Here is a 13,006-nt window from a genome sequence, read left to right on the forward strand (position 1 = left end):
CTCAGAAAGCAACAAGTTTGAAGACAAAGAAATCCTTTTCTACCTAAGCTACGGATGAGTAGCTGTGTCTTAGCAGGTGAATTCAAGCCGGACCCCCATAGCATCCAATCCCAGCGAATCGTGGTATCTAAAGGGTTTCATTCCTATGCTGTGAGCTACAGAGCTGTCTGTCCTCAGAAGACCCCTTCCATAGCAAGGGAACAGACTCCTAAGCCAAAAGGACACTGACATCGGGAGGACGATCAGAGAGGTGCGCAGGAGAAGTGAGTCATCGAGCAGCTAAACGTTCCCCTGTACGGTCCACGCAGAGAATCCTCGGAGGTCTACCCCACGTAATTACATCATTATATTCTGACCCATAAGAGCAGCAGTTTGGGGCAAGGCTAGGGTTAGAATAGCATAGCTGACAAATTCACCCAAATGTATATTTCTCGTGTACTTTCTTTTTCCTCTCGCTCTTTGAAATCCCCATTTTGGGTAACACGCGCCATAGTGTGTTGGCCCGTTATACTAAGTTCTAATCAATAGCCTATAATGTGTATCTTTTATCATCATTTTAGCTTTTTAGTAAATAAATATTCAACTAAGATTGGTGTGGTACGAACTCATTGGTGAGACCTGGGTCCGTGCAGATTCACGTGCTATACAACGTTCAGAACGAGATTGGTAGAGGTAACTGGTTAATTAGCGGCTGTTGTGAAATCGATATTCTGATACTCTGAGTTAATTTGGGAAATAGAAACTCAATAAAAACTAGTTCTCCCATGGTGCCCCAGGTTAATGAGTTAATAATTGCTTGATTCAGTTAATGACGCAATTAGAAACTTTTAACCATTCGATGAACAACAGTCGTCACATTAACTAATACAACGTCACAACAACTTATTATGGGCTTGCGATCTACGGTACGTAGGCAGGTAAACATGCCAAAATGAACACCGCGTATATTTATTAACGTATCAAGATACAATACTGTAGTCAGGCAACATGTGAATAGGAAGACACGTTGCATCATTTTTAAATTGGTTGCGTCATATTTCTTTGTTTGAAAGCTTCATCGGAAATGTATGCAGAGTATGCATTCGATAAGACCCTTCCTGCTCCATTTTGATACTTTGACTTGGACTCATACTCCCAACGCGCCGTGCTCGGAGCACAGTTGTATGCATTTTGAGAAACACCCATACCGTATACAACATCACAAAAACAGATCTTCAGAAGAATGACACCGAGGGGACTAAGTTAAACTTTTCCTGTCTCTTCTTGTTGATGTGTTTTACTATCAGTCCTGAACCAGCTCGTGGATGATATGAACAGCACTCACTTGGAGAGCTGCTGCAGCTCCTCTCTGCGGATGGTGTAGTAGTTCTGGTTCACAGAGTAGCTGTAGAAGGGCCGGGGGATCTGCACAGCATCCTCATCTGGTTGACAGGGGAATTAAAACTATTGCAAACCTATAACAGTGGACATCTCTAGCACTGCATCTGAAATGGCACCCTACTTACTATGACGTACACTACTTTTGGTGTACATGGTGAAAGTGGTCTATGTTCCAAAAGGTGGCATGGAATATGGACTGAACTTAAATGTTTGAACTGCTACCACAGTACGTGGTCTTACCGGAGCCCTCGGGCAGGAGTCCAGTCCGACAGAACCAGAGGACCACCTGGGCGTACTGAGAGATAAGGCTGGACACCAGATTCTTATTGATGAGACCCAGCAGACCTGCACAAATAACTGCATTACAACACCCAATTCTGACATTTCATGACATGGTATGTAGAGGCGCATAAATCAAATGACATTTTATTAGTCACATGCACCGAATACAACAGGCGTAGACTTCACAGTGAAATGCTTACTTACAGGCCCTTAACCAACAATGCAGATTAAAAAAATACCTACAAGAATAAGAAATAAAAGTAACAGCAGTAAAATAACAATAGCGAGACTATATATAGGGGTGTACCGGGAACAGAGCTTGTGCGGGGGCACCGGTTAGTTGAGGTAATATGTAGGTAGAGTTATTAAAGTGACCATGCATAGATAACCGTCTGGGTGACCATTTGATTAGGTGTTCAGGAGTCTTATGGTTTGGGGGTAGAAGCTGTTTAGAAGCCTCTTGGACCTAGACTTGGTGGTTGAGTACTGCTTGCCGTGCGGTAGAAGAGAGAACAGACTTTATTTATTTATTTTATTATTTCACCTTTATTTAACCAGGTAGGCCAGTTGAGAACATGTTCTCATTTACAACTGCGACTTGGCCAAGATAAAGCAAAGCAGTGCGACAAAAACAGCAGAGTTACATTGGATAAACAAACATACAGTCTATGCAAATGAAGTAAGATTAGGGAGGTACGGCAATAAATAGGCCATAGAGGCAAAATAATTACAATTTATCATTAACACTGGAGTGATAGATGTGCAGATGATGATGTGCAAGTAGAGATACTGTGGGGCAAAATAGCTTCTTTTTTTTAAACAAAAATAGCTATATGGGGATGAGGATGTTGGGTGTGCTATTTACAGATTGGCTATGTACAGGTACAGTGATCAGTAAGCTGCTCTGACAGCTGATGCCTAAAGATAGAGGGGGAGATAAGTCTCCAGCTTCAGTGATTTTTGCATTTCATTCCAGTCATTGGCAGCAGAGAACTGTAAGAAAAAGCAGCTAAAGTAGGTGTTGGCTTTGGGTATGACCAGTGAAAAATACCTGCTGGAGCGTGTGCTACGGGTGGGTGCTGCTATGGTGACCAGTGAGCTGAGTTAAGGCAGGGCTTTACTTAGCAAGGACTTAGATGACCTGGAGCCAGTGGGTTTAGCGATGAATATGTAGTGAGGTCCAGCAGACGGGAGCATACAGGTCACAGTGGTGGGTAGTATATGGGGCTTTGGTGACAAAACGGATGGCACTGTGAAAGACTGCATCCAATTTATTGAGTAGAGTATTGAGGCTATTTTGTAAATGACATCGCCGAAGTCGAGGATCGGTAGCATGGTCAGTTTTACGAGGGTATGTTTGGCAGCATGAGTGAAGGATGCTTTTTTGCGAAATATGAAGCCAATTCTAGATTTAACTTTGGATTGGAGATGTTTGATGGGAGTCTGGAAGGAGAGTTTATAGTCTAACCAGACACCAAGGTATTTGTAGTTGTCCACATATTCTAAGTCAGAAGTGTCCAGAGTAGTGATGCTTGTCGGTCGGGCGGATGCGGGCAGCAATCAGTTGAAGACCATGCATTTCGTTTTACTAGCATTTAAAAGCAGTTGGAGGCCACAGAAGGAGTATTGTATGGCATTAAAGCTCTTTTGGAGGTTAGTTAACAGTGTCCAAAGAAGGGCCAGATGTATACAGAATGGTGTTGTCTGCGTAGAGGTGGATCAGAGATTCACCAGCAGCAAGAGCAACATCATTGATGTATATAGAGAAAAGAGTCAGCCTGAGAATTGAACCCTGTGGCACCCCCTTAGAGACTGCCAGAGGTCCAGATAACAGGCCCTCCGATTTGACACACTGAACTCTGTCTAGTAGTTGGTAGTTGGTGAACCAGGCGAGGCAGTCATTTGAGAATCCAAGGCTATTGAGTCTGCCGATAAGAATGCAGTGATTGACGGAGTCGAAAGCCTTGGCCAGGTCGAGGAAGACGGCTGCACAGTATTGTCTTTTGAAGAGGGGGATGACTGCGGAAGCTTTCCAATCTTTGGGTATCTCAGATGATACGAAAGAGGTTGAACAGGCTAGCAATAGGGGTTGCAACAATTTCTGCGGATAATTTTAGAAAGAGAGGGTCCAGATTGTCTAGCCCAGCTGATTTGTAGGGATCCAGATTTTGCAGCTCTTTCAGGACATCAGCTGTCTGGATTTTGGTGAGGGAGAGGGGGGGGGCAGCCAGGTGGAAAGCATGGCCAGCCGTAGTAAAATGCTTGTTGAAATTCAATTATCGTAGATTTATCGCATATTTTAAAGATTAAATTATTGTGAATCCAACCACATTGTCAGGTTTCAAAAATGCTTTATGGCGAAAGCATACCTTACGATTATTTGAGAACATAACCCAGCAGACAATCATTACAAACAGTAACCAACCAAGTAGAAGAGTCAGAAATAGAGAAAATTAATGACTTACCTTTAATGATCTTCATATGGTTGCTCTCAGAACACATTCATTTATTCAATAAATGTTCCTTTTGTTCATAAAGTCTCTCTATATATCCAAAAACCTTTTCTTCAGTAATCCACAGGCTCAAACATAGTAACAAGAGGCAGACAAAAAAATCAAAATTGTATCCGTAAGGTTCATATTAGAGGTCGACCGATAATGATTTTTCAACGCCGATACCGATTATTGGAGGACCAAAAAAGCAGATGCCGATTAAATCGGCCAATTTAAAATATTTATTATTTTATTTGTAATAATGACAATTACAACAATACTGAATTAATACTTATTTTAACTTGATATAATACATCAATAAAAATCAATTTAGCCATAAGTAGATACTGAAACATGTTCAATTTGGTTTAAATAATGCAAAAACAAAGTGTTGGAGAAGAAAGTAAAAGTGCGATATGTGCTATGTAAGAAAGCTAACATTTCAGTTCCTTGCTCAGAACATGAGAACATATGAAAGCTGGTGGTTCCGTTTAACATGAGTCTTCAATATTCCCAGGTAAGAAGTTTTAGGTTGTAGTTATTATAGGACTATTTCCCTCTATACCATTTGTATTACATTAACCTTTGACTGTTGGATGTTCTTATAGGCACTTTAGTATTGCCAGTGTAACAGTATAGCTTCCGTCCCTCTCCTCGCTCCTCCCTGGGCTCGAACCAGCATCACAGCGACAACAGCCACCACATTGAAGCAGCGTTACCCATGCAGAGCAAGGGAAACAACCACCCCAAGGCTCAGAGCGAGTGACGTTTGAAACGCTATTAGCGCGCGCTAACTAGCCAACCATTTCACTTCGGTCACACCAGCCTCATCTCGGGAGTTGATATGCTTGAAGTCATAAACAGCGCAATGCTTGACACATAACGAAGAGCTGCTGGCAAAATGCACGAAAGTGCCGTTTGAATGAATGTTTACGCGCCTGCTTCTGCCTACCACCGCTCAGTCAGACACTTAGATACTTGTATGCTCAGTCAGATTATATGCAACACAGGACACGCTAGATAATATTTAGTAATATCAACCATGTGTAGTTAACTAGTGATTATGATTGATTGTTTTTTATAAGATAAGTTTAATGCTAGCTAGCAACTTACCATGGCTTACTGCATTTGAGAGAGAGGCAGGTTTTTATTGCGTTGGACTAGTTAACTGTAAGGTTGCAAGATTGGATCCCCCAATCTGGGGGGATCCAATCTGTCTTTCTGCCCCTGAACGAGGCAGTTATTAACCAACCGTTCCTAGGCCGTCATTGAAAATAAGAATGTGTTATTAACTGACTTGGCTAGTTAAATAAAGATTAAATATAGGTGTAAAAAAAATAGTTTAATCAGTAGATCGGCGCGCAGAAATACAGATTTCCGATTGTTAGGGAACCTTGAAATCGGCCCTAATTAATCGGCCATTCCGATTAATCGGTCGACCTCTAGTTCATATAAACATGTCAAACGATGTTTATATTCAATCCTCATGTTGTTTTTAGCCTAAATAATTGCCGTACCTGTAGGTAGTGTGGTCTACAGCTTATCATGAGAAACTCTACCTCAGGCGAGCAATAGCTCGAGATTTCCTTCGGTGTCGTGCACCAGCTGTTGTTTACAAAAATACATAGACCGCTGCCCCTTTCCTTACCAAACGCCGCTGTTCTATCCTTCCAGTACATCATATAACCAGCCAGCTGTATGTTGAGTGTCGTCGTTCAGCCACAACTCCGTGAAGCATAAGATATTAGTTTTGAATGTCCCATTGGTAGTTTAAACTTCCTCGTAAATCATCAATTATATTCTCCAACGATGGCACGTTTGCTAGCAGAATGGAAGGAAGTGGGGGGTTTATTCGATCGCCTACAAATTCTCAGAAGGCAACCTGCCCTCTGGCCCCTTTTTCTCCGCCTCCTCTTCACACAAATCATGGGGATCTGGGCCGGTTCCCGAGAAAGCAGTATATCGTTCACTTCGGGCTCGTCAGACTTGCTAAAGGTTAAAAAATAAAAAAAGGATTCTGCCAGTCCGTGGTGAGTAATTGCAGTCCTGATGTCCAGAAGAAAATTTCAGTCATAGGAGACGGTAGCGGCAACATTATGTACAAATTAAGTTTAAAAATGTTACAAACGCAAATAAACAAATGGTTGGGGACACGTAGAACGTCTGCCTTCTTCTCTAGGGCCATTTTAGTAAAGGGTGTGTTAATGGCTCTAACCACAGGGAGTGAAAGCCACCAACCAAGACACTTGTGTGAACCCCGTCTCTGCCTCTCAAAATATTGCTATTTTGTACATTTTCTCTACAGAAGCAAAGTAGTATTCAGTTGCATGAGCACCGCAAGCCGCTCTGCTCGGTCAACGACCAGTGCTTCAATGTTAAAATAAATAAGCCTCCTGGTAACGGTGCCCCTTGTCTGAATTAGGCTTTACCTCGCTGAGTGAGTTCCTGTGCCTCTCTGAGCAGACAGTGGAAGATGGTGCTGAGGTTCCCCAGTAGCCTCTGGCTGTGCTGCAGCAGCTGAAGGGTCGGGGAGTCCGTGAAGTTAGATGAGCTGTCAAACAGGGGAGCACCTGGGGGGAGACAAAAATAAGGGCAGACGGAAATCAGAAAACACCTCCTCACATATAAGAAAATCTATTGCCCTAGGAAAACATATCAAATCCAAAAATGCTTGAGGAAATCACATGACAACACAGCTGCAAGTTGCTATAGTTACCAACCAAATACACAGCCATGAGTATTCTTTTTAATGTAAACCAGAAGATCAATAAGGTGTTGACAGAGTGTCATGCTGATCACTGTGGTAGGAAACACTCACATATGCCATCCAGCTGCTCCTTGGTGTGAACCACCTTGTCCCAGGCCCACTCCAGAATGTAGCGCAGGTTCACCGCAGAGCCTGGTTGCTCTGTGAAGCAAACACCACCATTTTACATTAGAGAGAAATCCAATCTAGGGGTGCATCTCAATAACCCAAACTGTCTGTGTCACCCAGTCTCCTTTCCTCCATCTGCGAGGATGTGAATATCTGAAAGTGATTCACCTGTTGTGTGTGTTCGGATCAGTGTACATGTAGTACAGGAGATGAAGCCAGGGTTGATCTAAATAACAGGGTGCCAGTGTTGTTATGCAGTGTCTCACCCTCAGCGGTCCACTGCTTGATACAGCTGGTGATCAGGCCCAAGGAGCTGGTCTCTATGGCTGTAGACAAGATGGCGTCCAACTGCTCTTCCTGACCAGAGAGAGGAAGAGAGTCCGGCACATTGAGCTAATGCATTCACATATATAAAATTGTCCTTAAAAACCTTTAGACACTGGAAAGTTTGTAGAGCAAAAAGGAATAACCGTCAACCTCTCAGAAGCTGTGTGTGTACCTGAGAGAGGCTGGAGGGCTGCACGTCAGCCAGGCGAGAGGAGAGCAGGCCGGACATCAGGCAGCGGGAGTAGCCATTTGAGATGACATCACTGGAGCAGGGAGCAGCCTTCTTCAAGAAGCTCAGAGTCTGAGACAGCAAGAGATAGTTCATGTGATTCACAAGATAACATCCTGCTGTATGGACAATGGATGACTAAAGGCTTAATAGTCAACTAATTGAAAGTCTTCATGTTAGCCACATGTACAGTGCATTCAGAAAGATACAATACAGCCTTGTTCAAAAATGGATTGAATAGTTTTTTCCCCCTCAATCTACACACAATACCCCATAATGACATAGAAAAAAACAAGCTACAAGCTTGGCACACCTGTATTTGGGGAGTTTCTCCCATTCTTCTCTGCAGATTCTGTCAAGTTGGGTGGGGAGTGTTGCTGCACAGCTATTTTCAGGTCTCTCCAGAGATGTTCTATCGAGTTCAAGTCCGGCCTCTGACTGGGCCACTCAAGGACATTCAGAGACTTGTACTGAAGCCACACCTACGTTGACTTGGTCGTGTGCTTTGGGTCGCTGTCCTGTTGGAAGGTGAACATTCAACCCAGTCGGAGGTCCTGAGCGCTCTAGAGCAGGTTTTCATCAAGGATCTCTCTGTATTTGGCTCTGTTCATCTTTCCCTCGATCCTCACTAGTCTCCCAGTCCCTGCCACTGAAAACTTTCCCCACCGCATGATGCTGTCACCACCATGCTTCACCGTAGGGATGGTGCCAGGATTCCTCCAGACGTGACGCTTGACAAACTCCAAGCAGCCTGTCATGTGCCTTTTACTGAGGAGTGGCTTCTCTCTGGCCACTCTACCATAAAGGACTGATTGGTGGAGTGCTGCAGAGATGGGAGAACCTTCAAGAAGGAAAACTATCTCCAGAGGGACTCCGGAGCTCTGTCAGAGTGACCATCGGGTTCTTGCTCACATCCCTGACCAAGGCCCTCGTCTCATGATTGCTCAGTTTGTTCAGGCAGCCCGCTCTAGGAAGAGTCTTTTTGGTTTCAAACTTCTTCCATTTAAGAATGAGGCCACTGTGTTCTTGGGGACCTTCAATGCAGCAGACATTTTTGGTACCTTTCCCCAGATTAATGCCGACACAATCCTGTCTCGGGGGCTCTACGGACAATTCCATCGACCTCATGGCTTGGTTTTTGCTCTGACATGGACTGTCAACTGTGGGACCTTATATAAACAGGTGTGTGCCTTTCAAAATCATGTCCAATCAATTGAATTTACCACAGGTGGACTCCACAATCAAGTTGAAAAAAACATCAAGGATGATCAATGGAAACAGGATGCACCTGATTTCAAGTCTCATAGCAAAGTGTTTGAATACTTATGTAAATACAGTTTTTTTTATATATAAATTTGCAAATGCCAAAATACCCGTTCTTGCTTTGTCATTGAGGTATTGTGTGTCGATTGATGAAGAAAATCTTTAATTTAATACATTTCAGAATAAGGCTGTACCATAACAAAATGTGGAAAAAGTCAAGGGGTTTGAATACTTTCCGCATGCACTATAACTATCTTTGCAAAGATACAGATGGAGAAAATACACCAAAAATGTAGGGATAAACTCACCTCTTTCTGATACCCAGAGCAAGTTAAGTGCACAATACCAGTGTTGAGCAAACAGGTTGCATCTGTTCCAAGGAAAAACAAATTACCAAGTCATGACAACATTTACAAAACTTATCCGAATGGCTTTAAAGAGCTAAATGTATTTCTATTTGCTCAGGGTGTTGTGTGAAAAGGCTTGCGCTGTGTGTCCAACTTGCCGAAGTTGTATGTGGTTGGTTTGAAGAACTGTTCTGGCGGGGGGCAGGTGTAGGGCAGGCCGCGGCTCAGGCTGCGCTCGTGCACCAGGACGTCCAACAGGGGGCAGGGTGACGTCATCTCCACCACCGAATCCAGAGACCACACGGCCAGGTAGGGACAGCTGCGCAGAGACTCCCCCGTTCTGACACACACGTTGGTTTCATATTCATGTAAAAGCTTACTATCAACCCCAGAAATTATTTTCCATCAACACCCCCCCCCCCCCAAAAAAAAGTAGACTTGTTTGTAAAAATAAATAAATAATTGAAACCAACTACATAACCAACTACATAAATTAATAAATAACCTAATTGATCAACGCCTGGTATTCGGGGAAATTGGACACACCATGCGATTTAGGCGGCTGGTGATGGGATATTTATGTCAGAATGTTACCTCAGAGAGTCAGGCATCTGTGCATGGTACCATCTGTTGATGTCAAAGACGCCGATGTAAGTGGAGGGGTTGCCCTGTCCGTAGGCCTTCACCTGCCAGCTGAAAATGGACACGCTGGTGTCTGGAGACGCAACTGACGGGGGAGAAAGGAGAGAAGGCCTTAGTACAACCCGTGACCACAACAATGATAGCTTGTCACCAAGAGCACTCACAAACTTCTACAGATGCACAATCGAGAGCATCCTGTCGGGCTGTATCACCGCCTGGTACGGCAACTGCTCCGCCCACAACCGTAAGGCTCTCCAGAGGGTAGTGAGGTCTGCACAACGCATCACCGGGGGCAAACTACCTGCCCTCCAGGACACCTACACCACCCGATGTCACAGGAAGGCCATAAAGATCATCAAGGACAACAACCACCCGAGCCACTGCCTGTTCACCCCGCTATCATCCAGAAGGCGGGGTCAGTACAGGTGCATCAAAGCAGGGACCGAGAGACTGAAAAACAGCTTCTATCTTAAGGCCATCAGACTGTTAAACAGCCACCACTAACATTGAGTGGCTGCTGCCAACATACTGACTCAACTCCAGCCACTTTAATAATGGGAATTGATGTAAAATATATCACTAGTCACTTTAAACAATGCTACTTAATATAATGTTTACATACCCTACATTACTCATCTCATATGTATATACTGTACTCGATACCATCTACTGCATCTTGCCTATGCCGTTCTGTACCATCACTCATTCATATGTTTTTGTACATATTCTTCATATCCCTTTACACTTGTGTGTATGAGGTAGTAGTTTTGGAATTGTTAGTTAGATTACTCGCTGGTTATTACTGCATTGTCGGAACTAGAAGCACAAGCATTTCGCTACACTCGCATTAACATCTGCTAACCATGTGTATGTGACAAATAAATTTGATTTGATTTAATTGACATCATTTGAGTCAATTGGAGGTGTACCTGTGGATGCATTTCAAGGCCTACCTTCAAACTCAGTGCCTCTTTGCTCGACATCATGATAAAATCTAAAGAAATCAGCCAATAGCTCAGAAAAAAACAATGTAGACCTCCACAAGTCAGGTTCATCTTGGGAGCTATTTCCAAATGCCTGAAGGTACCACGTTCATCTGTACAAATAATAGTACGCAAGTATAAACACCATGGGACCACGCAGCCGTCATACCGCTCAGGAAGGAAACACGTTCTGTCTCCTAGAGATGAACGTACTTTGGTGCGAAAAGTGCAAATCAATCCCAGAACAACAGCAAAGGACCTTGTAAAGATGCTGGAGGAAACAGGTACAAAAGTATCTATATCCACAGTAAAACGAGTCCTGTATCAGCAAAACCTGAAAGGCCGCTCAGCAAGGAAGAAGCCACTGCTCCAAAAACAACATAAAAAAAAAACATACTATGGTTTGCAACTGCACATGGAGACAAAGATCGTACTTTTTGGAGAAATGTCCTCTGGTCTGATGAATCAAAAATAGAACGGTTTGGCCATAATGACCATCGTTATGTTTGGAGGAAAAAGGGGGAGGCTTGCAGAAGAACACCATCCCAACTGTGAAGCATGGGGTGGCAGCCTCATGTTGTGGGGGTGCTTAGCTGCAGGAGGGACTGGTGAACTTCACAAAATAGAAGGCATCATGAAGGAGGAAAATTGTGTATACATTGAAGCAACATCTCAAGACATCAGTCAGGAAGTTAAAGCTTGGTCGCAAATGGGTCTTTCAAATGGGCAATGACCCCAGGCATAGTTCCAAAGTTGTGGCAAAATGGTTTAAGGACAACAAAGTAAAGGTATTGGAGTGGCCATCACAAAGCCCTATCCTCAATCCTATTGAAAATTTGTGGGCAGAACTGAAAAGCGTGTGCGAGCAAGGAGGTCGACAAACCTGACTAAGTTACACCAGCTCTGTCAGGAGGAATGGGCCAAAATTCACCCAAATTGTTTGTGGGAAGCTTGTGGAAGGCACCACCACAACGTTTAACCCAAGTTAAACAATTTAAAGGCAATGCTCCAAATACTAATTGAGTGTATGTAAACTTCTGACCCATTGGGAATGTGATGAAAGAAAGAAATGCTGAAATAAATCACTACTATGGACATTTCACATTCTTAAAATAAAGTGGTGATCCTAACTACCCCAAGACAGGGAATTTTTACTAGGATTAAATGTCAGGAATTGTGAAAAACTGAGTTTCAATGTAGTTGGCTAAGGTGCATGTAAACTTCCCACTTCAACTGTACATCCTTTTCGCTCCAGGGTCGCATTCATTAGAGCACACTGTGGCAAATAATTTTGCATTTCCTGTTGGACAAGTTCAGGTAGCCCCACTCCTTTTCGGTCCGTTTGGTGTCTAGTAAGTGAATACCACCCACGTAGGTAATAAAAAAAATGTTTTTGTTGTTGGTTTTCTGGTCACGTAGACGCCAATATAATCCTGAAAAGATTTGAGTTGAGATGACTTGAGATGAAGGAAAAGGTACCTTCGTTCATGCTGTCGTCTCTGTCAGGGTGGTGTCGGAACTTCTCGATGGTCTGGCAGCTGAGCAGGCGGGTGTTGGTGGCCTGAGCCCTCAGGGGGAAGGCTGTGCTGCTCAGCTCCTGACTGTACCGTTCCTCACAGTACTCCAGACCCTAGGAGAGAGACGGAGGGGGAGAAAGGATTGACGTTAATACAGCACCAATGGAAAGATTTAAAGGTCTCAAAGCAGTGAAAGCACCACATTTAAGTAAGAAATAAATATGGTTTGGCATAATAGATTACTAAATGACATCTTCAGGACTGAAACATTGAGAAGAACTGTTGGAAACCAGCAAGCTTTTGGGCTTTAACACCACAATCGCAGTCCAAACACTTGACCCTGAACATCCAGTTGACAGTCAGTACAGTCTTGACCAAACAAAAGGGGCATTGAACAGAAATTGGACCTGTTTCAATCCATGCTGGAAGCGGGAATAGCTACTTATTTCAGTTAGACAGAACAAAATCTTTGAGGTAAAAACATGGGTTGAAATTACAGTTACCTCATAGAGGATCTTTCCTGAGGCCAAACACTTCCTCTCACTGAAGGCCAGCTGGAGCAGGTGCAGACTGACCACATCTCCCTCACTGGAGAGGGAGAAAGAGGGGGGAGAGAGGGAGATGTGTTAAAGGGCAGCAAATACACCAAGTAATGTGTATTGACATGAG

General features: G+C 43.6%; 1 protein-coding gene across 1 annotated transcript in view; it reads right to left on the minus strand.

Annotated features, from left to right (window-relative positions):
* LOC109894629 (protein ELYS) overlaps positions 1-13,006 on the minus strand; it is a 34,317-nt gene that overhangs the window by 15,327 nt on the left and 5,984 nt on the right. The window contains exons 7-17 of the mRNA XM_020488244.2: positions 12,841-12,925; positions 12,300-12,450; positions 9,790-9,922; positions 9,354-9,535; positions 9,157-9,218; positions 7,529-7,657; positions 7,296-7,386; positions 6,973-7,062; positions 6,584-6,724; positions 1,621-1,725; positions 1,325-1,421 (exon numbers count right to left, since the gene is read on the minus strand). Of these exons, the coding sequence (XP_020343833.1) occupies positions 1,325-1,421; positions 1,621-1,725; positions 6,584-6,724; positions 6,973-7,062; positions 7,296-7,386; positions 7,529-7,657; positions 9,157-9,218; positions 9,354-9,535; positions 9,790-9,922; positions 12,300-12,450; positions 12,841-12,925 (1,266 nt within the window). The remainder of the gene's footprint in view (positions 1-1,324; positions 1,422-1,620; positions 1,726-6,583; positions 6,725-6,972; positions 7,063-7,295; positions 7,387-7,528; positions 7,658-9,156; positions 9,219-9,353; positions 9,536-9,789; positions 9,923-12,299; positions 12,451-12,840; positions 12,926-13,006) is intronic.

Source organism: Oncorhynchus kisutch, linkage group LG7 (assembly GCF_002021735.2).
Source record: "Oncorhynchus kisutch isolate 150728-3 linkage group LG7, Okis_V2, whole genome shotgun sequence".
Lineage (NCBI taxonomy): Eukaryota > Metazoa > Chordata > Actinopteri > Salmoniformes > Salmonidae > Oncorhynchus > Oncorhynchus kisutch.